At 45.5% G+C, this 27406-nt stretch overlaps 2 protein-coding genes and 1 pseudogene across 3 annotated transcripts in view; 1 reads left to right on the plus strand and 2 right to left on the minus strand.

Moving 5' to 3' along the window:
- LOC147424375 (solute carrier family 40 member 1-like) overlaps positions 1–13164 on the minus strand; it is an 82267-nt gene extending 69103 nt beyond the window's left edge. For both annotated transcript variants that reach the window (XM_086500507.1, XM_086500506.1), the window contains exon 1: positions 12930–13164. In XM_086500507.1, coding sequence (XP_086356633.1) covers positions 12930–13072 — 143 coding nt within the window. In that variant the 5' untranslated portion in view covers positions 13073–13164. The remainder of the gene's footprint in view (positions 1–12929) is intronic.
- Positions 13165–13489: 325 nt separating this feature from the next.
- LOC147424377 (uncharacterized) lies at positions 13490–17464 on the plus strand. The gene is made up of 12 exons (XM_086499415.1): positions 13490–13496; positions 13582–13619; positions 13698–14352; positions 14857–14892; positions 14981–15048; positions 15138–15212; positions 15585–15614; positions 15702–16092; positions 16180–16191; positions 16480–16657; positions 16724–17249; positions 17339–17464. Exons 1-12 carry the CDS (start codon positions 13490–13492, stop codon positions 17462–17464), a joined length of 2142 nt encoding a protein of 713 aa, XP_086355541.1.
- Positions 17465–19345: 1881 nt separating this feature from the next.
- Positions 19346–23090, minus strand: LOC147424378 (uncharacterized; annotated as a pseudogene).
- Positions 23091–27406: the final 4316 nt, after the last annotated feature.

A 27406-nucleotide genomic window follows, 5' to 3' on the forward strand; every position in this document is an offset into this window, starting at 1 on the left:
TTGAATCCTCGAGAACCAAGATTCTCGCCTTTGGATCTCACCTCCCAGACTCAGGGCATGGGCATGGCATCCCTGCAATGCTTTTCCGATTCCATTCCTAGAGTCCTCTTCCCATAGAGATCTTAGCATCAACTATGTTTTCCTGGACGCGAAATCCTTCCTTGGGAATCTCAACTCCTTGATCCCAACTCGAGAGTCGACCATTCTGAGATCGGTGGATCTACTCCCAAACTCAGGGTACGAGACCCTTGGGCTGATTGCTATGTGGATGTACTGTCTTGTGGGGATGGTCATGGGCATGGTTTGATGAAACCGGCCTGTTCTTTACAAAAAGGGCGGTAGACTTTACTTTAAACCTTGATTTAGCTTTCACCCATTATTAGTCGTCTATTTTACCTGTACTTTCAAGACACAACAAAGGGGAGAGGGATACAGGCTGCTAGATTGCACCTGTATGAGTAGACGGACACCAGATTGGCCCCTAACTTAGGCGCCCCTTTCGGTATTTCTTTATTATTCAAAAGAGGGAATAAACGCTGTGGTTCCTACAAGCTGCCCCGCACAAACTCGGCTGAATTTCCACTGTTCCAGCCCGATTTCGGCAGCATAACTGTACTAGAACCCTTCACGGTCAGTATTCCCACGCATTGACCGACTTTCCCGACGCATACAGGCACTTTGCCAAACCTGGCGAGAATCTGCAGCACGCTGAATTCTCTGTTTTCAGCCCTGAAAATGCGCCAGATCGCCTGTACAGCAGTCCCCTTGCGTCCCCGAACCTCCTGGGGGTATTAGGGTCCGTTTAGGGCCAAAACCCTAAACCTGCAAAAATACACAGCAGGCTGTAATTCACTGTTTCGGGCTCCGTTCCGCGTGCCGGTCGCATCCCTAGCAAGTCCTCGAGCTCCCGCACCTGTAGGGCTACTTGCCCTTTGAATCGGACGAGATTTCTGGCGTGAAACCTCTCCGAATTCACCTGTACCTGCGGGGGGATTAGCCGCTAGCTAATCCAGTACCTGTGCAAGAGGCTCTTGCCTCGGCAATCGCGCATGAACCCACACAACTGTACATTGGTCAAATGAAGAGCCCACTAGAGGGGCATAACATACTGCCAAAGGGGAGAGAGAGGGCAGTGCGTAGCGTGCAGGGCATCACTCCTGGCACCGCACTGTGCATAAGAGGGAAAGCAAGCACTCCATAGCTCTTAACCTGTGACAGAGACTTGCAAAATGAGCCTCCCAACTATAAATCACGTTTTTGCCTTCTCTAAAAGTAGTAAACTGGCCTCAAAGTGCCAAGTGTCACTCATTTGTGCATTTTCCCGCTTTAGACCCTCGGGTCTAAAAATATCTCACCTGCAGCCTCTGTTGACTTGGCCACAGAGTAACAAAATGATCCCCATGTCAAACTGCACGTAATGACGCGAAGACATTTTCAGGTCCCAAAATAGCAGTTCCCTAAATTTTAGGAGATGCTGCCATTGTATCTTTCTAGGTCATCCGACCCTCTTTGTACACTGCGGCCACATCCAGAACTGAAATGTAGCCTCTGTAGCAAAGGATTCCACTTTGGCTAGTCAATGACCCCACTTGGCTAACCATAGTCCTTGTCCAACCTTAGTGCTCTCTTGCCCTCAGGCCCGGACTCCCTCTGGACAGTTCCACACTAGCTATGCAATGCAAGGCAGTTAGATTTCCCGAGGGGTGTTTCCAAAAAGTGAAAGTAAATAGATAATAAGAAAGAAATCAACAAAAAGGATAGATAGTAGTCACACACTGGTGACATACCCCCCTCTTGAAATCTCAAACGTCCTCGTTTGCATCTATGTCGTACAAGCTCCTAGTCAACATTGATGTATTCAACACCCGTCGACACATGTACGACACATACATGCTCATTGTCAACCCTGTTGTATTCAACACCTCGTCGACTCATGTATTGCCTGCGTGTGAACCCTGTCCCAATGACATAGTGGTAGCTTCACACTCTGCCATTGCTTTGAGTCACTAACTTTCCAATGACAAAATGGTAGCTGCACATTTTGCCACTGTCTTATAGTACACGTTGGATCCCGTAACACTTTCGAACATACCCAAACCGACAGTTTAAGAATGCAGTTACACATGTACTCTTCAATAGAAGCAATCACTGTATCCTTGACAAACTGACAAGAAATACTCACTTCTATAGCACTAATCAAACTTTTGGACATTCCATAAGAGCAATTGCCAAACTGACAATCTGTACAGCTCTAACATTCATGTAACAGGTATTTGATTTGAGCTCACTTTAAATACCTTGTACATCATTTGTTTCAGAAGCCATTGTCACACTGACAATCCATTTAGCTTTGAAACTCAAGGGGTCAAGGTAGGTTGCAAATCGAAGGCTTCCAGGTAAAGTGATAACACAGTTGGTGACTCTGCAAGTTCACCTTCTTCCATCCACTTAGCATCCATTGGTGGATAGTTTCTGAACTTTACCAAGTAACGCCTAGTAACCTTGCCTTTCACTTTCCTTTCTTTGTGTGCCAAAATCTGTTCAGGGACCAAGATCTCGTCAAGTTCCTCGACTTCCGGCTGATCTTCAGCTGGCATATCTTCTGGCACATCACCCACATAGGGTCTGAGAAGACTCACATGAAACGCATTGTGAATCTTCCAACTGTCAGGCAATTTCAGCCTATATGCAACATCACTGATTATGTCGCATACTTGAAAAGGCCCATAGTAACGCATGTTGAGCTTTGGAAACAGTCTTTCCTTGCCCTTCATCTTCTTTAACCTTGCCTTTTCAAAGCGTAAAAGCACCCAATCACCAAGTGAATATACCACTTCACGACGGTGACGATCAGCTGCTTTCTTTTGCTTTGCCTGAGTCCTTTCTAAGGCCACTTTGACCTTCTTGTACATTTCATCCATGTCCTGAACATACTTATCTGCTTCAAATATCTTGTCCTTTGTATGCAGTATGGGAGGAACTTTCTTGCCACCTTCAACTATCTCAAAAGGTGCCTTGCCAGTTGATGAATGCACTGTATTATTGTATGCATACTCCACCAATGGCAAATACTGCTCCCACTTTCCTTTATGCTCTGACACATAGCACTTCAGCAGATCTAGGACAGTAGAATTTGCCTCTTCTGACTGCCCATCTGTTTGAGGATGAAATGACAAAGAGAATTTGAGCGTGGTGCCCATATTCTCAAACAAGCCTCTCCAGAACAAACTTGTCATGCGTGGATCACGGTCGCTAATAATCGACTGTGGGATGCCATGATACTTGAAAATATTGCTCATAAACAAGCGTGCCATCTGATCTGGCTTTATCTTCTTCCTGACAGGAATAAAATGAGCCTGTTTGCTGAATCTGCAAATAATGGTCCAAATACCATCATTTCCTGTCTGCGTTCTCGGAAGATCAAAGATAAAATCCATAGCAATACTTTCCCATGGTTTATCTGGAATAGGTAGTGGTTGCAATAACCCTGGTGCCTTTTGCCCGTCAAACTTGACCTGTTGGCATATTAGGCATTCTCGCACAAAGGCATCCACATCTCTTCTCAATGTAGGCCAGTAGAAGAATGTCTCAACCGCTTTAACTGTAGCATCGATACCACGATGCCCTGCATACGGTGGGACATGACTCTCTTCCATAACTTTGCGTCGCAATGGCTTTGTGACACACAATCTGCCATGCATCATCATGAACCCATCTTTGAGAAGATAGTGTTCATGACGTTGTCCATCCATTAGCTGCTCGAAGACCCTTGCAAAATCTTCATCATTTGCATACTGTTCTCTCATATCATCAAGTTCATGATGATAAGGAATCGACACAGCTGAAATTTGTGGCTTCCTTGACAAGGCATCAGCCACAACGTTCTTCTTGCCTTCCACATGCACAATCTGAAAATGAAACATGGACAAGATATTTGCCCATCGCATATGCTTCTCAGATAACTTTGTCTGTGTCAAGAAGTATCGCAAGGTCTGATGGTCCGTTTGGACAACAAAGTCTGCACCTAGCAGGTAGTGTTTCCAACTTAAGAGCGCATGAATCACAGCCAGTAACTCTTTCTCATAGACCTGCATGGTCATCTCTGGCCCTTGCAAAATTCTGCTCTCATAGGCTACTACCCTGCCATCTTGCATTAGCACAGCACCAATGCTACTACCGCAGGCGTCGCACTGGACCACAAATGACTTCCTAAGATCTGGCAACACAATGACTGGATCTGAAGTCATCTTTTCCTTTAAGAGATTAAAAGCTGAAATCTCTTTCTGTGTCCATCTAAAGGTGACTGCCTTCTTTTGAAGAGCATGTAAAGGTGAAGCAATCTCAGCGAAATTTCGGATAAACCTTCTGTAATAGGAGCATAGTCCCAAAAAGCTTCGGACATCATGCACCGTCTTCAAATTTGGCCATGACTTGATCGCTTCGACTTTTGCAGGATCCATTCTGACACCGTCCTTTGAGACAATGTGTCCCAGAAAGTGAATCTCTTCCAGAAAAAACTCACTTTTCTTTGCATTGATGAGCAACCTATGACTGCGTAGCTCTTTGAACACAATGGCCAAGTGATGCCTATGCTCCTCTTCATTCTTTGAATAGACTATCATGTCATCAAAGAACGTACCAACAAACTGCTGGTGTGGACGGAAAATTCTGTCCATCATCCTATTAAACGTAGCAGGAGCATTTGTGAGACCAAAGGGCATCACTAAAAATTCGTAAAGGCCAAACGTTGTTCTAAAAGCAGTCTTGTGCACATCCTCTGATCTAATGCGGATCTGATGATACCCACTCTTTAGATCTATCCTGCTAAACATAGCTGCTCCTTCTAATTTGTCCATAATATCATCAATTCTAGGTATAGGAAACCTATTCTTGATGGTATTCTTGTTTAGTGCACGGTAGTCGATGCACATACGCCATGAGCCATCCTTTTTCTGCACCAACAACACTGGAGAACAGAATGGAGATGAACTGGGCTGAATCAGCCCCTTTTCTAACAGCTCCTGTACTTGGCCCATTATCTCTTTCTGCTGAGCCGCACTAACCCTGTACGGAGGCTTATTTGGTGGGCTACAGCCTGGCACCAAATCTATCGCATGGTCCTCGGGTCTCTCTGGCGGTAATTGAGACGGTAATGAATCGGAAAAACAGTCACTATATTGTTGTAAAAACATTGACCTTTCTTTATCTAGCACAGATAAATTTGATTCATCACAATCTGACACTTCACGTGCAAAAACCAAGTATGCAGAAAGATGCTTTTTCATTACAGAAGTAATAGCAGAAGCTGATACAGTAGGAATAGACTCCCCTTTAAGCTTTACATCCAGAATGTGAGTCTTTCCCCTGCTCTGTACAGTGATCTTTTTGTTGTAGGCATCCATGATTCCCTGTACACGAAATAACCAAGGAATACCTAACAACACATCACATCCATCCAGTGGCATGATGTAAAATTCTTCAGCATCTACATAGGACTGGATATGTAGACGCAACTTTCCAATGATGGGTGTCACAGCCTCTGTATGGCCAGGACATGCCAAACCTGCCTCTGCTGTATACCCCATCTCTTCAGGTCTGATTCCCAACTTTGAAGCCAATTCTGGGGAAATAAAGTTGGCTTTGGCACCTGGATCAAAGAAGATAAGCACTGTTTGATCCCTAACCTTTCCCCATGCTCTGCAAAGCTCACTTGCATCTGAATTTGGCTTGTCGCCCACCATATCTGGCACTAGACCAGCCATGGGCTTCTTTCCTTTCTTGTCTTCCTTGTCTTCAGAATCAGCTGGCCTTTTCTTTGTAGGACAATTGTAAGCAATGTGGCCAGGCTGCTCACATATAAAGCATTTGTTCTCTGTCCTTAGGACCTTCTTTTGCTCTTCTGACTTGCGAGGAAAACGTCTTTTCCATTTCTTTGCTGGTCCTTTTTCTGATTCAGCCGTAGCTTTGTCTTTCCCTGTGTTGGCCGACTCCTGAGTCCCTTTAGGAGCCTCATTGGGAACGTGCTTCTTGGCTGAATTTTTCTTGCCTGATCCTGCCTTGACGCCAGTGTTAAATTCACAATCTTCTCCCTTGAGCAAACCATTGCCAGTGTTTGCTACCTCGATGAGCTGCGTCAAAGTAGTGACTGTTGTCTTCGTGCAGTACTTTCTCAATCCTTTAGGTAGGCCACAACAGTATTTTTCAATCTGTTCTGTCAATGGCACAAACCTATAGGAAGTTACTGGAAGTAGAGCTTTCCAAAACTTCCGATTGTAATCATCCAGATTTCTGCAAGTGGCAGCATTAAGCTGGTGCCATTCTGTCATGACATCTGCTTCAAAGTCATCAGATAACCATGCTGCTGCAAAAATCTGCTTGAAGTAAATCCATGTGGACGGAGCTTGCCCTTGAAGCAATAAAGTTGTCCACCATTGTCCCGCATTCCCTGTCAAGAAAGTGGCTGCCTTGCGGACCTTTGAAGCCTCTGTAAAGTTTCCCCTGCATAGGCCTTGTCAAACTGCTGGAGGAATGAAAGAGCCTTCTTCCTGTCATCAAACCCTGTAAAGGTCGTGAATGACACACCTTTGCCACCTTCTTTGTACGGAGTTGGCCTCTCCAGCGGCGTTAAATTGTCATATGGAAGTGACTGAAACATGGGAACACTATTAGGGTTCATCTGTGTTCCTTGGCCGCTATTAACTTGACTTGGAAACGCCATATTTGGCTGCTGATTTGTAATTCCAGCCATACCAAAATTTGCTTGTGGCATCCCAAATTGTCCCTGTGTGCTCTGAAACCCTGGTTGCATACCCATGACACTGTACATGGGGTTAGGCATCATCGTTTGAGCACCCGCAAACACTGTTCCTGGCGTATAAAACTGATTTCCAGGTGCATGACCAGCCATGCTCTGAAATACCGATCCACCTCCAAAATAGCCAGGGTGTACTGAAGGTGGTGGGAAGACTTGTTGCATAGCCTGTAAGTTGCTTCCCTGCCCATTAGAACCAACTATAGGCGGTTGAAAGGTGGCGGGCTGAATTGGTACAGCTTGAAAGACTGGCATCTCAGCCACCTGTTCTTGCACCTTAGGCATACGTTGTGGAGACTGCATGTTCTCCGTCAAGTGTACAGGTGTTTCCATTGACTGTGCGGTATGAATCACCTGTGTTCGAGCCTTAACAGGCTTTTGAATATGATCCAGTGACCCAACTTGCTGAGATGGAACCGGAGGTTGCAGAAAGGCTAAAAACCTCGGATTCTGCATTACTTGTGTGAACATAGCCACAGCAGTAACCAACTGGGTCCTGAATATATCATCATCAGTCTGTGGTGGTCTTGAGGACTCACCCACTTCATGTGTCTGTTGACCCTGTGAAGAGGAAACCTCTTCAGTCACATCATTTGGTCTGTCAGCCATAATTACAATTCCCTGTGTCTGGTCTATAATCCCCTGTGTCTTCAAGCCCAAAACTGACCAAGGCTCACTTCTATGGGAAAAAGTGATTTAATCCCGTCGATGGAACCATGAAACCGGCCTGTTCTTTACAAAAAGGGCGGTAGACTTTACTTTAAACCTTGATTTAGCTTTCACCCATTATTAGTCGTCTATTTTACCTGTACTTTCAAGACACAACAAAGGGGAGAGGGATACAGGCTGCTAGATTGCACCTGTATGAGTAGACGGACACCAGATTGGCCCCTAACTTAGGCGCCCCTTTCGGTATTTCTTTATTATTCAAAAGAGGGAATAAACGCTGTGGTTCCTACAAGCTGCCCCGCACAAACTCGGCTGAATTTCCACTGTTCCAGCCCGATTTCGGCAGCATAACTGTACTAGAACCCTTCACGGTCAGTATTCCCACGCATTGACCGACTTTCCCGACGCATACAGGCACTTTGCCAAACCTGGCGAGAATCTGCAGCACGCTGAATTCTCTGTTTTCAGCCCTGAAAATGCGCCAGATCGCCTGTACAGCAGTCCCCTTGCGTCCCCGAACCTCCTGGGGGTATTAGGGTCCGTTTAGGGCCAAAACCCTAAACCTGCAAAAATACACAGCAGGCTGTAATTCACTGTTTCGGGCTCCGTTCCGCGTGCCGGTCGCATCCCTAGCAAGTCCTCGAGCTCCCGCACCTGTAGGGCTACTTGCCCTTTGAATCGGACGAGATTTCTGGCGTGAAACCTCTCCGAATTCACCTGTACCTGCGGGGGGATTAGCCGCTAGCTAATCCAGTACCTGTGCAAGAGGCTCTTGCCTCGGCAATCGCGCATGAACCCACACAACTGTACATTGGTCAAATGAAGAGCCCACTAGAGGGGCATAACATACTGCCAAAGGGGAGAGAGAGGGCAGTGCGTAGCGTGCAGGGCATCACTCCTGGCACCGCACTGTGCATAAGAGGGAAAGCAAGCACTCCATAGCTCTTAACCTGTGACAGAGACTTGCAAAATGAGCCTCCCAACTATAAATCACGTTTTTGCCTTCTCTATAAGTAGTAAACTGGCCTCAAAGTGCCAAGTGTCACTCATTTGTGCATTTTCCCGCTTTAGACCCTCGGGTCTAAAAATATCTCACCTGCAGCCTCTGTTGACTTGGCCACAGAGTAACAAAATGATCCCCATGTCAAACTGCACGTAATGACGCGAAGACATTTTCAGGTCCCAAAATAGCAGTTCCCTAAATTTTAGGAGATGCTGCCATTGTATCTTTCTAGGTCATCCGACCCTCTTTGTACACTGCGGCCACATCCAGAACTGAAATGTAGCCTCTGTAGCAAAGGATTCCACTTTGGCTAGTCAATGACCCCACTTGGCTAACCATAGTCCTTGTCCAACCTTAGTGCTCTCTTGCCCTCAGGCCCGGACTCCCTCTGGACAGTTCCACACTAGCTATGCAATGCAAGGCAGTTAGATTTCCCGAGGGGTGTTTCCAAAAAGTGAAAGTAAATAGATAATAAGAAAGAAATCAACAAAAAGGATAGATAGTAGTCACACACTGGTGACAGTTTGCTTGATTGAAATGTGAAATGAAAGGTATGAATATGATAGTAACAAGATTTAGCACATCAAGAATTTGAGAAAAGATCAACGTGGTCTAGATGTGATTGCTATATGATTACAATGATCAGGATTTGTATCTCAGACCCTTGACAGAAATGTGATTGATCAGTGAGACTGATGTTTTTGTAGAAGTGTTGGATTGGTGAAGTCAGGTGCATGAGTACATAGAGTCACTATCTATTGAAGAAATTTTCTGTCCTTTGCCTATTTTTGTAGGCGTAATCCAGGGCGATTACAATTCTTTCAAGAGAGGGGAATGTCACAAAGTGATGATGTGGCATGCCCAACTAGAAGAGAAAATGCCGAGTGGACAAGAGAAACGGAATCTGAAGAGCTTTTGAGCAGCGGCCGTAAAATCCCGAAGCTTGAACTTTAGAGATGATTTTTGTAAAACGCGGTGACATGCTAACGTGGCACTGCTATACGGATTTTTCGCGATTTGCACTGCTACAGCCACGTGGCAGGCTGTACGGATTTCTGCAAATTGCGCTGGCTCATTTCAGCGCTAGCTTTTGGGAGGAGATGCTATTGGGGAAAGTGCTTTTGAACCTAATTGCTTTTGGGCGTCCCTTGTAAGTTTAAAAGAGCCCTCGAGTCTCTCACTCTGCAGAGCATCTAGACGCAGAGTCTGAGAGCAAAGGACCCTTGGGATTTGTGCTTTGTTGTGAGTAATAATAAAGAAATACTGAAAGGGACGCTAATCTTTGGGGCCAGTGCATCTGGGCGCAGAACTCTGTCGTGCCGTGTCAACTCTTTCTCTCCCTCACTGTCTCTCTCTAGTAAAGTTTAGTGATTTTGAAGTTTTTGTTCGTGTGTTGCTATTGATTTCTCACTTAGAGTGTCCAAGCCAGTAACACCTTGAGTCCACTACAACTGGCAAACAAACTTCGCATATTGCTACCCTTTTATTTGCTACCAACTTATTCCTATACACATTAGCAAATAATCCCTTCTGTACTTTGTCTCAGCAATCATCCTAAGTTATCACCATAAATCAATTATGTTACACATTACATTGGCATTAGAGCTCTTTGGAAGTGTTCAGCATCATCACTCAAGAAAAAGAATCTAAAGAATCAGAGGAAATCTTTTGCTTATCTGAGATTGTGCGTAACCCAAGACCACTTGGGCATGTCAATCTCTCTAATCTGTGTTTTTGAAGAGTGGCAAGTAACCCAGAAAAGAAGGGCTTGTCTAGCCTCCCCTCGTTCGTCTTTTCTACTCATTGACAACGGACCTTGCACATTGCGGCAGGCTAATTGATGTGAGGTGGGAGAAATCAACCTTGGTGTGAGCGCAAGGCTACCAAGGGGTGCACCCTCAGGAAAGAGTTGAGCTTGAGCTTGAGCTTGAGTTGAGCTTGGGTTCAGCCATTGTGGGTTTGAACCATCCAACAAAATCTCTTGAAATCATGCGGTTCTGCAATAGCAATTTGCAATCCCCTACTTCTCTTTGGGCCTTAACCTTCTACAGCTTTGTTGCATTTGAAACCAGCCCATCGAGAAGAAAACGCTAAGGATGCTGAAGGGTTATTGTATTGAATTGATGAAAGGGGAGAGCTCCAGGCTCTCCTTTATATTGCAATTGGGGATGGATCAGAAGACACCCAACAACATCTAATAATTATTCCAAGTCACTTATTAATAAATAATGACCTATTATTAAGAGGCGTTGCATATGCATTAACTACCTAGGCTCTTCTAGAACTGATATCCTGCATGCGAACACTCCCTAGTGCCTACATCAAGCAGTGGTAGATGCTCCTCTGCAATCCTAACGAAAGTACTTGGACATGCATGATGCACGCCCTGCGAACATGCTTACAAAGGTTGCCATTACACTTCCTAGTCTGTCCTAAATTGTAGAAGTAGGAGTTACACAGCTTGTTCACATGCACATTGGGTTAGATGTGCACGTGACATCCCCCTTTTCAGGTGAGATACTGGTACCAAGTTGCATGGTTTTCTTGTCGTTTGTTGACAATTCGGAGTAATCTAAGAAGAAATCTTCGTTGACCCTCACTACCTCGTGGGTTCCGCGATCCTTGAACTTCATAAAGTACTGCCGTGCTTGCTTCTTGGAACCATGCCGAAAGCGATGTAAAATTTTCTCTGGCTCCATAAGTTCAGCTTCGTCTACGATCTCAAGTTCATCCTCTTTAAGAGGCTTTTTGAGGATTTCCCTGAAACAACTTTTCAACCAAGAACATGGAAAACGTTGTGCATTGAGCACAAATTAGGTAACCACAATTTCATATAGACATCATTTATCTTTTAAATGACGGACCATACATCCTAGAAGACAACTTTGGATACTTCTTTCCTACTTGCTTAAGCCTTTGCTTCATGATTATAAGATACACCCAATGCCCTTCCTTGATAGTAACATCCTGGCGATACTTGTTAGTTTGCCTTGAATAAGATTCTTGAGCCTTGCTTAGTGGAAGCTTCAACCTCTCAATAACCTCTTCCAAGGACTAGATCTCAGCATTTGCATCAGGCAACAAATTGATTGATCTAGTCAACAAAGACTGGAACAGATGGAAAAATTGTTGCAGGCTTGGACACTCCAAGCAAGAAATCAATAGCAACACACGAACAAAAATTGCAAATCACTGAACTTGGAGAGAGAGAGAGAGAGAGAGAGAGAGAGAGAGAGAGAGAGAGAGAGAGAGAGAGAGGAATCGACACACACAATGGTGTTTCGCACCAAGACGCATTGGCCCCAAAAGGGTGCCAGAGAATGGACAAGGGTTGCTTTTATAGGAGGTTTGGGACCCCAAGTTCCGAAAGAGACCAACTAGCTTGTGCGTGAGAAAAGCACACCTTGAATTCTAGAAGTCACCACCATGTGTGTGTGATAAAAGTAGACCTTGAATTCCGTAGGTAAGGGAGTGGAGTATGTGTGAGGAAATAAGCCCTCAAGTTTGATGCACTAGCCTCGAGACTCGTGGACCTTGAAGTTCATGGTACAAAACTCAAAGTTCATGGCTGTTGACTTCCCGACAAAATTTGCACGTACACACACAAAGTCTTAGGACACTGTGAGGGCCATATCTCCCAGCCTAGTAACTTGGGAGCTAGACCACGATGTTGCAAAAATCCTAAGTTGAATGCTGATGTTGTTGGATTCCCACCGATGTGTAACAACACCCATCAAATGAGTGTGCAAACCATTTATGCAAGGGGATTCCGAAATGGGGAAACCTATCTAATGGATTTGTCCAAACATGGAGGTCCTACAAAGTCCAAAAAGGCTCACAAAGTTGCGGTACAAAATCCCCTAGACTATACAAACCTTGGCATAGTAGTAGCCACATGGCACACAGAGCCACGTACATGCAAACCCAGCATGGATGATCCGAGCAGACAAGTCCGAACTTATGATGGATAGAGATCAACGGAGAGGCATATGGTCATTATGATATACAGGACGATCCAAAGCAAAAGCTCCATCCCATATGAGATAGGTAGCGAAGAGATTGGTGCAGAAACTATCATAGTGGAGGTACTCACTAGATCAATGTCATTTACGCATAGCTTGTGGAAACTTCCAAGACACAAATATCCATGGATAGCCCTAGAGTCTGCTAGATAGTTGGCAGAGAGAGGAGATACTACTTGCTGATATGCACAGATGTCAACATGGTCTGATTTAACAAATTAAACAGCACCATCTATTGCTTGGTGTATATACAATGTGGTGTCTTGATGGTGTGGAGGCTTCTTAGGAATTCCATCAACAATCTTCCTGAGTCCTGACGTACATATGCAAAAGCTTAAAAATATACAATTGATGTGTGCATGTTCGCAAGTAACTGGCTGATACACGTGATTGCCTCGATGCAAGGAGACTGCACTTGGCGTACCTGGAACCCCAGCGTGTGAGGAAGTGGCTGAGGTAGAGGTACGCAAGAGAACGTGCTCTGGAGCTTTGTCCGGCTTCCTGATATTCTATCGAAGGTGCGGAAGTAGCTGCAGTAAGAGGTTGGCAATCGCCATCCTCCTCCATCTCTCGCGCTCTTGAAGTTTTAAACTCTTTTCGTGTGTGTGTGTGTGTGTGTGAGAGAGAGAGAGAGAGAGGTGTGTGTGTGTTTTTTGTGGGTGGGGGGGGGGGGGGGGGGCGGGGCTTGAGGGGGGGCCTCAGCACTAAGGGGCACGGGAGCTTTAAGGAAGCCCAGGCAGTGGGATCAAGGGCGCGGAAGTGGGGCGCGTTGGTTGAGGGCATCGGGGCGTTACACGTGGCAAAAAAAGTAAACTTGGACGGGTTTTGGTAAACGAGGGCGTCGGGAGGTAAACTCGGACGGGAGGGTGACGTGGACAGAAAACGTAGCGCGAATGGGCTGAGATGGAGTCCCAGTGGCAAATGGGGGGCCAACATGGCATTACTTTCACGCGGGCATCCCGTTTTCAAATTTGCCCTTGCGGAATGCAGGGTAATCAGAGATAATCGGAGGTGAGATGAGAGCGGGAGAAGGGGAGGCTGGTATCTGATACAGTAATCAGATGAAGACTCTGTAGGAGATTGGAAGCTCAAAGGCAGCATGGATTTGAACCAGGTAGTATGTGTGAGTGTGTGTGTGTGTGTGTGTGTGAGAGAGAGAGAGAGACAGAGAGACAGAGATGTTGTGTATTAGATGCCTCCCATCGATGTAATTGAAGACCGGCCATTGAGTGGATATTTCAATGGTGAAACAACGACTGAAGGAGAATCGTCAGATGATTGCCCAATCAACGAGGATAATGGCATGGATTACTGGCCACAAAACAATGGAGCTAGTCCCAGCTCAGTCGCATGTTGGCATTCGCAATGCTCTTGGGTTGATTTAGATCCGTCTTCATACACATCAAAAACATTTTTCTCCTTCGACGAGATGACATACTCCTTAATGGCCAAAGATTTGGGAGGGACAGAGACCATGTCACTAGCAATGCTTCAAGCGATCGATGTTCGGGGATTGTTTGATTTAAAGAAGTGGAATAGGATGAAAGACTCCTTGATGCTTTGTCCAGGTATAGGGCTAGAAATAGGCTGCCTGCACTTGAAATCTACTGGCCTAAAGGTTGCCTTTATGGAAGATTGGACACATATTGTTCATGCAGCCCATTGCCCTTTGACACATGACAATCATCTTGGAGTGGCTGCCACTCTCAAGGCCGTCCAGAAGGAATGGTGTACAGACAAGAGACAACATGGGTTGCCTCTTGATTACATAAAAGACTCAATCACTGCATGTGGATGCTTACTAAAAGAGAAGATTATTGATTGTGATGTAGCTGCGATGCCTATTAGTAGCAGAAGCGCAAATTGTCCAACCTCTTCAATCGAGACAACAACATCTCAAGTCGAGCAACAGTTGACAAGAATCATGATAAAGCATCACACACGGCTGGTCCTAGTCAGATCTTCAAAGAGGCATAGAGCATATAAGTGGCTACAAGAATACATTTGCCATCAAGGTGGAAGCATAGATCGGAGAGGTGCGGATAAGCGGCGACAACGAAAGTCAAAGAGGTGTGGATGCCTTTTTAGGCTGGTGGTTCAACACTGTCATGATGGTGATAGGGTGACTATCGCAATCCATGGTGATCACACCGGGCACATACCTGGCTCACGTGCTGACCTTTACCACTTGCCGGTGCATTCAACTGTAGTTGCATGCTGTATGGATGATTTGTTTGATGTTGGGATGTGCCGCCATGTCGCCAAAATGTCGATCTCCAAGGAAAGGTTTCACATGGCAAATGCATCTGAGCTGGATCATGTAATCCACAGATTTTTTATGATACCAAAAGAGGTGCAAATGCTGTTTCATCAAATGCGCACTCGTGGTACTTAGCTTGCCATTGGAATTTCTAAGAAGCCTTTTCTTTGCTGAGTTTTTGATAGCATTTGATCCAACATTTTTTTTGACTGTAGGTAACTCTGTAGGTACTGAATGGGGTGCGATGCTTGCCGAGGCTCTACGTTTGCAAGAATTGAAGAAGGTAATACTACATTCTCAACTTCTTAAGCTGGATGGGTGAGCATGCATCCTCAAGTATACTTCTCGTATGGACAGGTAATCTTTGTGCAGCCTTACAGTCCCCAAAACCCTGATGAAAACAAGCAGCCATTCATCCTCCTCATTCAAGACGAGTGGATGCTACAAGTTGCTCTTCGTTTCTCTCGTCGAAACTCATGGGCCATGGATAGCACTTTCAAGACAAACATTTATGGTCTACCGCTCTATGGTGCAGTCTTGCCAAACCAAAACGGCATAGGGATTCCGATATGGCTGATGTTATGTAGCAATGATGTGGGTACCAGCCAGGAAAAGGTGGCCCTAGAGCTCACGTTCAAGATGATCTTTGCAAGGTTAGGTGACATTCGGCCCGCAGCCATTGTCATTGATAAGAGCCAGCAAGAGCTCGAAGCCATCCTCAAGGTTGTGGATCAAGATTCTTTTTGCTGGAGAGAAGACGAGGATGGAAGGCGGCAACAAGTCGCATGCAAAGTTTTGCTATGCTGGTTTCATGTCAAGAAGGCATGGGTTGAGAACCTATTGCCCCAGGTAGCTGGTCATTTCTTTGATGTGTTCTTTGTGTCAGCTCATGTCTACAAATTGATTGTCGTACTCACATGGCGTTGTTGTGCATAGGTCCCTAAGGACAAGCGCGATGATGTGTACAATCACATGTCGAATTTGATGCATGCAACAAGTGAGGATATATTTGATGCAAGGTGCGATGAGCTATTGCAGGTGTATCAGGCACATGAAAATATTCGACGGTATGTATCCACTGGCTGGTGTGGCAAAACATGCATGTGGCGAAGCCGTTGGCCAAGATTCAGTCGTCTATTTCAGCATGGGAATGTGGATACTACAAACTTGGTTGAGCGATTATGGCAGTATGTCAAGTATACCTTGCTAAATGCACAGATAAACAGGTCTCTGTTGGTCTTTTTGAATGCATTGGTGGGCGATTCAGTGCATGGGACATATATTGGGGGAACACTTCTCGAATTCTTCAAGCAAAAGCAGGAGATTGGTAAGAGAGGTTCTCTTTCGCTTGAGAGTATGCCTTTGCTGTTGCCAAATGTTGAGCTCATGTTGTTTCAATTTGACAACCGTTCAGCTGATTCCGGGCGTTTTAGTCGTTTTGGATCAAGCAAGCAACATACAGCCAAGCTAGCAGCAGGCGAATCGATTCTTAAACGATTTGAAGCAGATCCAAGAACCCTCGAAGTGATAGAGGATGGACACATGCGATTCAAAGTCCTTAGCACTACTTCGGCCTCAAACTGGTATCATGTGAGCATGCAATCCAACTATTGCGATTGTGCGGACTGGGGATCAGAATGTAAGCATCTATATGGCCTTCAACTGATAATTGAGAGGCACTTTCCTCATCTTCACGAAGTTCTCCCCATCGTAGATAGCGTTCAAGCTTTGAGCCATGTGGACCTACAACCCATAGTTGGAGCAGGGGAAGACAATATAGCACTAGAGCATGACAATTTCGATGTAGCTGAGACAGTTGTCAGCAACATAGACAATGAGATTGGTAGTTGCATCTATGACATGAGAAGCATCTTGCAGAGTCTAGAAGAGCAGTTGGTGCAATGTGATAGCTCTTTGAAGCCAGCCATACTAATGCAACTAAATCTTTCACGAGATAGTCTCGCCGCCTTGATCATCCCAAAGGAGATTGAGCTACCAGCAAAGGGCTCGATCAAGCAAGTCCAAGCTCACGTTACTCTAACTCGACTCGGGCATGGGATGCCCGTAGAAGCAAGTGGAGCCAGCAAGGAACAGGTTCTTGAGGCCGACCTGCCACCATCTAAAGGTCCAACTACTGGTGTTTTGCGACGCAAGCATCAGCGTGGACGGAGTCGAGTCCGCTTTCAAAGAAAGCCTCGAATACATTGTCCTCATTGTTGCAGCAAAACTCTCATGCTAGATCCATTGGAGAGCATTTCATGCCATACATGCCATGCCCTCCTTCCGTTATTGCTCAGACATGCCCCAGGTGGAGCAGAGTCGAGCTTGCTTAATCGTCATGTCACCCTCTTTGGTGAGAGCATCCAAAAAGGGATGATTGTCTGTTGCAAAGCTGGCGAGGTTCCCACAGAAGAGAGAAGCTTCACAATCTGCTTGCTTGATGGGTCAGTACTCGAGGCAGTCCTTGCGTCCCAGCAGCAAATGGTTCTCTCTACATGAGAGACATGTAGCAGGTTTCTCCCTTATGCAATCTGCTGGGCTGATTTGATGACCAGTTTGTGAGCGTTTGGCAGGCACTTGTGAGCCCATTTGCAACTATCTTTGGACTGATTGGGTGGGTTGTTTTGGGAGCAAGCTATGAGCTGATTCCATCTGCAGACTTCCAACATGTTTGGCTGATGACTATTTACCTTGTTTAGGCTATTAGGCCGATCTTTTTGGATGGCATCTTGCTTGATCGTGCATGAGCGTTACAACTGGGTTTCGAAAAGTTATTCTGCCAATCTGTCATGAGCTCATTTGTGCTACCAACTTGATGCATTTTTCTTGTAAATTGTGTACGATCTCTATGGACTACGGCTGCTCTAAGTGGATGGCATTGAAACTGACCTTTTGTGAGAGTCATGGATGGGTTGTTGCTAGATGTATGTCTTGTTTTGCCAGCCAATATTTCTTATCCGATTGTGTACGATCTCTGAGCACTGGGGCTGCCCTAATTGGATGGCATTGAGGCTGATCTGATTTCTCAGCTGATTTCACTTGCAAACATTTAGCGTTTTTGGTATCTGATTATTTACAGTTTTTGGTATCTGAAGCATCAATGGCATTTATGGCATCCAACAATTTACAGTTTTTGGGTTAGAGGATTGATTTCCTTTTTTATTTTTTGATGTTTTTTGGATTCTTGCCATACATGCGAGTGAGTTGTTTTGCCGCCCATATATGAGGTGTGTGCCGCACTAGAGATCAAGACATTTACGATCACCGACTATTTACGTTACTGGGGATGGAAGGCTGATGTTTTGTGTGACCATTCTTGAGCACTGCGGTTGGTTTCATGCTTAAGAGGCTGGAGAAAGTGAATGCTTACTGCAGTGCCATAAGTTGGGCAACATAGACCCTTGCAAAGAGTGGCTCCATCGTATACTTTCACCGTATTTTGACCATTCAAGGTGCAAGGTTTGAGATGTTTTTCTGTTAGGCTTTGTGTCATAACCATGTAGAATGCCTTTGCATTTATATGATGCATTTTTCACTCACCAATGCCGAGATGAACTTTGTGCTGCACTATTCGTATGTATAATCAATATTCGTATGTATAATCTGGCCATGCATTTGTTTGATTGTTTAGGTGACAATTTAATCCATTGAACAAAATAAACCACAATGCCAATGCACACAAATACTATGTATCGTCCTTTAAGTTTGCAACCACAATGTGCCTACATGGTATGCCAACAAAGGGTTGTCAGTTTGTCATTTTTAATACAAGCACCTTTGCTTTTCCGAGGATAATAAATCCACCAAAGATAAAGCACACAAGTTAAGAGTTGCTATTCTCTATGAGCAATCAGATTATTAAAACATTACAAAGAGAGAGGGAGAGTTTCAATCGCTGACATTCTGACAAGAAAGAGATTCCAACAAATGTACACAAAACTTAGCTACAACGAGCTTAAAATGTGTTTAACCTGCTTGCTAAATCTGAAGCAAAGGAAATCCATATGTGTAAACTCAACAAACACCCCACTTGGACTACAATGCCAGCTATGACAATGTCACGCTCTCACCGCTCATGGAGCTTCTCAACACCCACAACACAATCCGAGCCAACAACCACACTTAAAGAGATAAAAAAATAGAATATATGCATGCTCCAAACACCTTAGCAATACTAAGAGCCACCAATAACATCTCACCACAACACCTAAGGCGGTTCATTCCAGCTGATTCAACTTAACCACATTCATGAATGGTACCAACACATACCACAACCCATAATGAGCAATTGTAAATTGACAAAATAACAGCACTACAACAAAATAAATTGACAATGAGATTGAAACGTAAGGCTGATCATTATGTAGACTTAATTAAAACATCCAAAGGGTGTGCTACATTGCGCATGAATGCGTAGCTAGGTAAGCCGGTTTACAACAAAAAACATTCACTTAGATCCGCTCAAAACGGAGGGCTCAAAATCCATAAAGTACACCGTTGTATAAGTACAGTGTCAATTGTTCATATGCTGGATATCCTCCCAAAACACCAGCCCCCGAGCGTGCTATTGCTCATGCGTCTCTAGACCTCCGCCAAACAACATAAGCACCAATCATGCAGCTGCACCCTCAGAGTGCATACGTCCACGTCCTCGAACCAATCCTTTGTAAGCCAATGTCGCCCAGGCCGGTCTTCCAATCCACCTGCAATCAGTTCCCTGCAGAACAGTGCCGTATGTTAGTCCATGCAATGACCCTCCCTAACAACCTGTCAACACTATTGCACAGTGTAGCATGATCTCACCTCATGATCCTCATGACATAAAATCCGCAATCGATCGCATTTGTCTGTTGAGGCACATCCACAACTTTGAGCTCAATCTCTTCCTTGGAATCAGCCAAAGCACGTCGAATATAGTTGTCATGTACAAATTCTGCCAGGCTTCGAAGGCCACTAAGGCACAACCATACAACAAACCAGGTTAGCTGAATTTAACCACATCTGTTGGGCACAACAATCACATGATGAAAACCAACCTTTGCACTTGCTCTAGGCACTTGAAAGGGTTTGTCAAACCCTTGAGGGAATCAAAATGAATCAGATAGTGCTTCTTTCCAGGCAATCGGAGGAGCCTTGCTCCCCTATTCAAGTAGAGAGCAAAAAGAGTCCAGTGATGCCTTCAAGCACACATTGTTAGTGTTACGAATGAGAATTAGTTCATAATTCACCATACAAAGCATTATGTCACCTTGAAATACTTGCAAATGACTGGCCAAAAGCAAAAGACCTGCTCTGACATGTCAACACCGCTAAATTGCCGCTGAAGAAAATTGGACAGAATATGTCCCTCCATCGTAAACCAACGCGAATCGACAAAGTATACTTTCCTTAGGATGGTCGGAGGCAAGGTGTGCTCCATCCACCTGTGCAAAGATTTCAGTTTCCAAATTAAAACACATGCAATCCTATATGTGCGTATAGCCATTTACAATGATCAGGGCAAGAGAGAACTTACTGGCCAAACAAGTCAATAGTCCTACTATTGGCCTCGCCACGCAATATGTCAGTTACTAATCGTTGATCTACATTAACTGATAACTTGAACCGGTCGGAGGTGAAAGTAATGCATGCAATAGAGCCAAGCCTAACATGCGATAACAATCAAGGCTTAGCGTGCAAGTTTTATAGAAGAAAAAGAGGCCCAAAAAAACCAGCAAGCAATTAAACCGTAAACCAGCAAGTAAACCAGCAACTAAACCAGCTCATGACTTGTACCCACCTTGCAGCTGCAATGTTTCCTCGTGTCGTGACAACCCTACCTCCCCCTTCTTCCATAACTCTTAACTGGCCATTTTGTATGGCAAAATTCAGAGACACATGTGTGGTTGCCGCTGCACCACGTGGGGTTGAGACATTAACAACCACCCAAGTCTTCATTGACGAACAAATTTGCAGCTTTGGTCTATGTTGTTTCACAATTCCCTGCATGGTTAAAAGAAGATTTTACGCCAAATCATTCGAACAAATTTGACACCCTAAACCTGCCAAGAATAACAACGAAATAATGCATGCCACTACTGCAATTAGGAAGATGTCCCACTACCTCCTCGTGCACAAGATCAACGTTGAGCGTCATGGATGCAAACCGGCTAAATGTATCTGTATTGCAGCAGGCACCTCCTTTGTGTCCACAATCTCAAGAGGCAGTGAGGGCGGTGTATCTCCAAGCCCAAGGGAAGTCGAGTCAGCGGAGTCCTCTTTCGCGTTGCTTGCTCTCCCCTCCTCCTCCATGCATTCCTCTTTGTCTTCTTGGCCATCTTTATCCTCCTTGATGTCTTCATCCTCCATCCACTCATAATGTCCGTCCTCTTCATCTTCTCGGTCCGACTGAAAATCATCCGCATCCTCCTCTTCTTCCTCTTCAGCCTTGCCCTTGAAGTTGTCCATGGGCTGGCTGTCCTCAATGTCATCCATCATGACATTTAACCAAGGAGGTAAAACCTTGAGCCGCCTCTGCATTCAATCACCAAATAAAACCACAAGTTAGTCCCCCATTGAACCTAGCATGTTCAAATGAATGTAGCCAAAAAACCAGCACCAGATAAAACCACAAGCAGCCTGTAAGAAACAAGCAATTTTACATAAAATGATTTCAATCAAGACGTCGAGAATTAGCTTAAAATCCCTCCGAAAGCCATCGGTAAACTAGGGCAACTACCGGCAAACAATGCACTGCCTTGTAAACTAGGATGAAATAGAAAGCAAACATGCCTCAACCACAAGTAATTAATGCATTGCCTTGTAAACTCGGACCAAGAAAGCAAACATGCCTTAACACAAGTAGTCATAGACTTCATCGGGCCTAAATTAGCCATTCAAACGGGATCTAGTGCAATGTGAATCTAAACTGCTCTCAGTAAACTAGGCCGCTTTTGGGCAAAAAATCCACCTTGAACTAGGATGCCACAACAAAGTGGACCATGCAAAGCAAACATGCCACAACAAATGTAGTATTAAGCCATGCCGCAATAATATGTAAACTTGGTAGAGTCGCCATGAGTTTTTCAATAAACTAGGACAACTTCTAGCAAACAATGCACCTTAAGATAAGCTGGGACTAGGCAAGCAAACCTGCCTCAACTCATTAATGGTAAATGGTTTGCAAGGATAATCTCCAAGTTCATTATGCCTAAATCATCCATTTAACGGGAGAAATCTCAATGTGGACCTAAACCCGTCTCGATAAACTAGGACCGCATTCGGGCAAACAATCCACCTTCAAGTGAACTAGGACTAACAAAGCAAACATGCAACACCAAATGTAATAATAAAGCATGATGCAATAATATGTAAACTCGAAGGAGTGGCCATGGTACTCACATTCTTTTCATAGCCTTCGTCGATTCGCTGCTGGATGCGATCCATGCGCTCTTTTGAGGATGCGAGGTAGGCTGCCATGCGCTCTTTGACAATCTTCTCAACAAACTCTACCTTTGAGACTCTTCTAAACTCACGCCTGAGCTTATCCCACTTCTCAGTCGCTCGAAGACGATGAAGGCGCTCTGTTTTTTTCAGATTTAATGCAAACTTCCTATCTCTATCCTTGAAGCGCATCTTTGCTTGCTTGTGCCATTGTGCACTATCTCTTGCATTTGGCGGTTTTGCTCTTGAGCCCATTTCAGCATTGGAGCGCCTACCTCCCTTGCGAAGGGGAATGACCACATCAAGCCCATGCTCTGTCTTTAGATGCCTCTCCATCCGCAATCGAACCAACTCAAAGTGGAACTGCTGAGGGCAATGATCGCTCGCCCGACATTGCCGTGCAAGCCTTCCATCAGGCAAGAAGACCTCAACATATGGCAAGGGTTCAACCATGGCTGAGGATGCACCAATGCCTCTATCTCCTTCTCCCTTCAAAGAATCCATATTGTTTTGCGCTTCGTCGCCCACCGTCTCGACACACGGTTGATCCCTCTTGCCTTCACCAACTTTTTCTTTATCAAGGTTCTTTTCGTTTGCCTTAGCTCTTCCAGCCTTCTTCTCATCCACTTCGTTTTCATTCTGATCAGGCTCTTCAAACATGCCTTCCAACTTCTTTCTTAGGTGCGGATTTGCTGATTTTGGTGTCTCCACTTGGGCCATATTGCCTGAGCATGGAGAAGGCTGATTCTCCGTTTGCTTTAACTCCTTCTCCCTTAGCCGAGGGCTACAACGAGGAACTTTTACAGGCGAAGCCTCCCCCGTGCCCCTCCCGAGATCTGACCCATGCTTCTTTCCAACTAGCTTCTTTGCCTGCACCTCTTGATGTGGCTTTCTTGGCGCCATAGTTTTTCCTGTGGTGATCACCATACAATGAACATTTTATTGTAAGAAACACCAGCAGCCATTCATCATAGCATGGCAACATGCTTGCAAGCACCATAATGGACAAGCAGGACGACTCATGTTGGCAAAAATATGCATGAAGCAGAAGGCATCGGGACACAGCTCTCTCTCTCTCTCTCTCTCTCTTCCACACACACACACAAACCTGCTGCCCGGTTCTCTACAAAATTGTTGTTGTTCGTGGGCTCATAGAGTGTGTGTGTGTGTGTGTGTGTGTGTGTGTGTGTGTGTGTGTGTGTGTGATGCAACATGACAAGCAACAGACGATAAAAACATATTTTCTTGGAGGTGGTTTTGGGGCGGTGTCACACACACACACACACACACACACACACACACACACACACACACACACACACACACACACACACACACAACACACACAGACACATACCTTGTAATCTTGCCTACCGTCCCAATCTGTACCTGCGCCACAATCTCCACCTGGCTCCAATCTTCGTCTGTGTAGACCCCAGATGGCTCGTCTAACGCAATGCAGGCCCTCCCCTAGGCCCTCTCGCATGAGCTAGCAGCAAAACTCCCTCTGCTTGAATGCCCTAAACGCAGTCACTCACCCCCCATCCTCGGGGTTCCATCCGCATGCATGCAACGTACGAGGTATCATGAAGTGCAGGCCGTCCACCTCAGCCCACCCCCACCACCATTTGCCACCTGGGACTCCACCTCAGCCCATTCGCACCACGTTTCCTGTCCACGTCACCCTCCCGTCCGAGTTTACCTCCCGGTGCCCCCGTTTACCAAAACCCGTCCAAGTTCACTTTTTTTGCCACGTGTAGCGCCCCGATGCCCTCAACCAACGCGCCCCACTTCCGCGCCCTTGATCCCACCGCCTGGGCTTCCTTAAAGCTCTCGTGCCCCTTAGTGCTGGGGGGGGGGGGGGGGGGGGGGGGGGGGGGGGGCACAACACTAAGTCGCACTGGATATTTTATAAACTCCAAGCCATGGGATAGATGGCGGACAAAGATTCCCACGGATCTCGAGGGCATGGACGGTCCACAAAAATTAGGCGTGTTGACTTTCCCATCTCTCGGCTAGGGATCAAACCGGACCCCGGTGACCTCCCCGTCGGTAGGCTAATGAGCTAACCACGTGCCCACATGGGTTTGGTTATCAAGCCCTCCACTTCGCAACCTCATAAACTGAACAAGCCCAAGCGAAAGTAAACTCGACCACAATCTTTAGTGCTGGGGGGGGGGGGGGGGGGGGGGGGGTTGGGTTGTTGCGCATTTCTTCTCTTCACTCACGTTGTCTCTCAACCTCTTCATTTTTAAGGCTGGTTACACACCACTTGCACAAAGATGGGATGTGGGTGCAGAGGCCACCATGGCAATCATGTGGCCCAAAAGGATAGGCTCCATGAATTACGGGATGGAATTCGCCTTGGGCAGTCACGCTCTCCATCCAACGATCAGCAAGAGTTGAGTCATGCTCTCCACCCCCAAAAGGCGAGCGTTGGAACCAGTAGGGTATCTAGATTTTGATGTGCAATGGTCCCGTTTTTAAATATATATATAATGTGTTGGGCAATCTTGTGTGTAAACTCCACATGTCCCAAGATGGATGGGTAGGGGGGTGTATCTAGCCTTAGTGTTATTGTAAAATTTTTATTAAGCGTCATGAAAATTGGTCGCATGTTTCCTTCACATAGTTGTGCTTACGCATTCTGCATTTTTAGCTCGGTGTGTCTCCTCAGTGGCTGTGTGTGTGTACAACTTTCGATTCTGTGTGCGCGGTCACGTGTATCTGGCCTTAGCATTAGGGAGCTTTTGTAAAAAAAATTATTAAGCATCATGAAAATCGGTTGCATGTTTCCTTTGAAACTCTGTGAGAGACAGAGTTTCAAAGCTTGCTTAGATTTGGGAAGGGAATTTCATGTATGAACTTCTCTCTTATTCTCCAAAGTTCTACACATGGAGAAACATCGTGGCTCTTGAGATTCCTGGAGATTTACAGGTTCAAAGACCTCCAAAGGTTAGTGTTAAAAGTCCTTAGACCTTAGAAAAGCTAGGGATGTACTTGAGGCGAGAACCCGGCCCAAGCTTGAGGTGCTTGTCATGCTTGCTGACTAAGGTGCTAGAGGGGATTAAAGTGTTCCAAAAAGTCAAGCATGAGCCTATAAAGGAGGGGGCGAGCCCCAAGAGTAGGGGTGTGTGTTGACTAACTCCTTCTTCACTCAAGGGACACCCCTTGCTCAAAGAGGCAAATGGGACACATGTCAAGCCCCTAGCTAGGTTGCCCTCATAGTGTGTTGAAAGCCTATTGGTTGGCCTCTAAAGAAGTCCAATGATAATTTAGCTAATTTAATTCATTGAGTATGCATTTATCAAGTCCTCTCTCTCTCAAAGGAGAAAGGGGGACACGTGTCCCAAGGCTAGCATGCTTGCTTGATATGCACTCCACATGTGATAGGCTAGGCTTGAAGGGGTCCAATGAGCTTCCACTAAGAGCTAAAGGGGGGGTCGACCAAAGCAAGGAGGGGACTAGATTGGGGGGTATACTCTCTATTGACCGCTGGGTCAACAACACAACATAACTCAAGTTTTGTACCAAAGTCTTATCTTTTGCGAGTTATGAAATGCTGCGGATTATGGCTATAAACGTCATTTGTAATGAGTAGTTATTCTAGTTTCAGAAGCCGGGGTGCAATGGCACTTCCAGATTGTAAATACAAAGCCATTTGACCCTTTCAACCCCATTTTTGGTTAAACCTAAGGTAGCCTTAGTATATAAGGTACCTAGGTCATTTTGTAAGGGGGGCGGGGGGGGGGGGGGGGGGGGGGGGGGGGGGAACTTTAATCTTAATCTAAACTGGAGCGTTGCCGTCTACTGTGTGTGACAGAGAAAGAGAGTGAGCGTGAGCTTTATCCTCTCGCTACGTCCGGCTTGCTCAACACATTGGAGATACGACTGCACCATTGCTGTAGGCTCGAGGAGAGCTACGCGACAACGCCAAGCATTCCACGCGAGACGAAGCGCACACGCCGACGCATCTACGAGCTATTTGTGGCCGTAAGTGTATCAAACGGTGTCTGTTTTCTGCGTGCTAGTAGTCTATAAAATCGTGGCGACATAAGCTACGCATAGGTACTCATAAATTTCAGTTTCCGGCACTTTCAAAATTCTGCTCCATCATCCTACGCGTTTTCCGCAGACGGGTTTAGAGTGAGGGTTTTGAGTGTAGAAGCGTAGGGACAGGTGTATCCTAGTGAGGGGATGGTGTTCCTTAAGTTTCGTACGAATCTGGCATGATTAGGGGAGTTACCTTCCGTATGTGTGTATGTAGCTAGGTGGTGTAGTTGAGAGTAGTGATGTTCTTGATTGTGGTTTAGTTGGCCTTCCAGAGTGTTGTATGTGTAGGATGGTCTCATCCTGACAAGCTAAAGAGATTTCCTCCGTGTGCCTATCGTGTCATCTGTGTCCTCGATTGACATTATGTTGATCTAGGTAGTGTTTGCATGCACTTCATGGGTGTGTGAGTCGCTTCCGCAACATTGGCGCCGTTGCCGGGGACACAAGGACCTAAGTAGGTTTCCTACTAACACTCGTGTGATGGTTGCTTGATTTAGTTTCGGCTAAAGAAAGCGTTTTTCTTAAGTGGATTCGGAAGAGGATATTCCGCGATCAAGTGGATAGCCAGGAAGCGTGTGTCTTGCCGAGGGTCTGTGACTAGATAGGTTTAGTTAGGATCTATGGATTAGAGTAGTTGTTGGTGGTCGAGTGATTTGTGAGGTGATAAAAGCGTTTACTAGTCCGTGTGTGGCAGTGAAGCGTTTTTCTACTCATAGATGCAAAACCCCATATGATTTGTAGGAGTAGCTTTAGGTGAGTGATCCGATTCTGATCTAGAGCTATTCGGCACTGAATTATTTGCTAAAGTGCTTGATTGCATTTGAAATCACGGAAAAGTGTGCTTTTGAGGGTAAAAATGCATTAAACAAGCTTTTTGTGGATATTTTTGTATGACTGACTGATGTTGTGCATATAAAAGAGCATTTGCAAGGGTTCTGTGAAGAAAACCTGCAATTCTATAAACATAGACATCCTACGCATAGGATGTCTCAAGGGGGTTCTGGAGACCAAATTTGAAAATTCTGGCTGCACCAGTGTGTTCAGAAGGTGGGGTTTACCCTAAGTATACATGGAAAATAGAGTTTTGACCAACTCTTGACACCCAAAAGACCAAAGACGCGGTGTAAAAAACGCGAAAACAAGAACCTTAAGATTCTGAGCACAAT

Source organism: Adiantum capillus-veneris, chromosome 25 (assembly GCF_014529385.1).
Source record: "Adiantum capillus-veneris isolate H3 chromosome 25, ASM1452938v2, whole genome shotgun sequence".
NCBI classification, from domain to species: domain Eukaryota; kingdom Viridiplantae; phylum Streptophyta; class Polypodiopsida; order Polypodiales; family Pteridaceae; genus Adiantum; species Adiantum capillus-veneris.

Bases quoted from the DNA above. Each gene is read 5' to 3' on its own strand.
- LOC147424377 (XM_086499415.1), top strand. The intron at 14,893-14,980 runs GTACTTAGCTTG...TTTTGACTGTAG, and splicing joins TCATCAAATGCGCACTCGTG to GTAACTCTGTAGGTACTGAA. The intron at 15,615-15,701 runs GTAGCTGGTCAT...TGTTGTGCATAG, and splicing joins TTGAGAACCTATTGCCCCAG to GTCCCTAAGGACAAGCGCGA.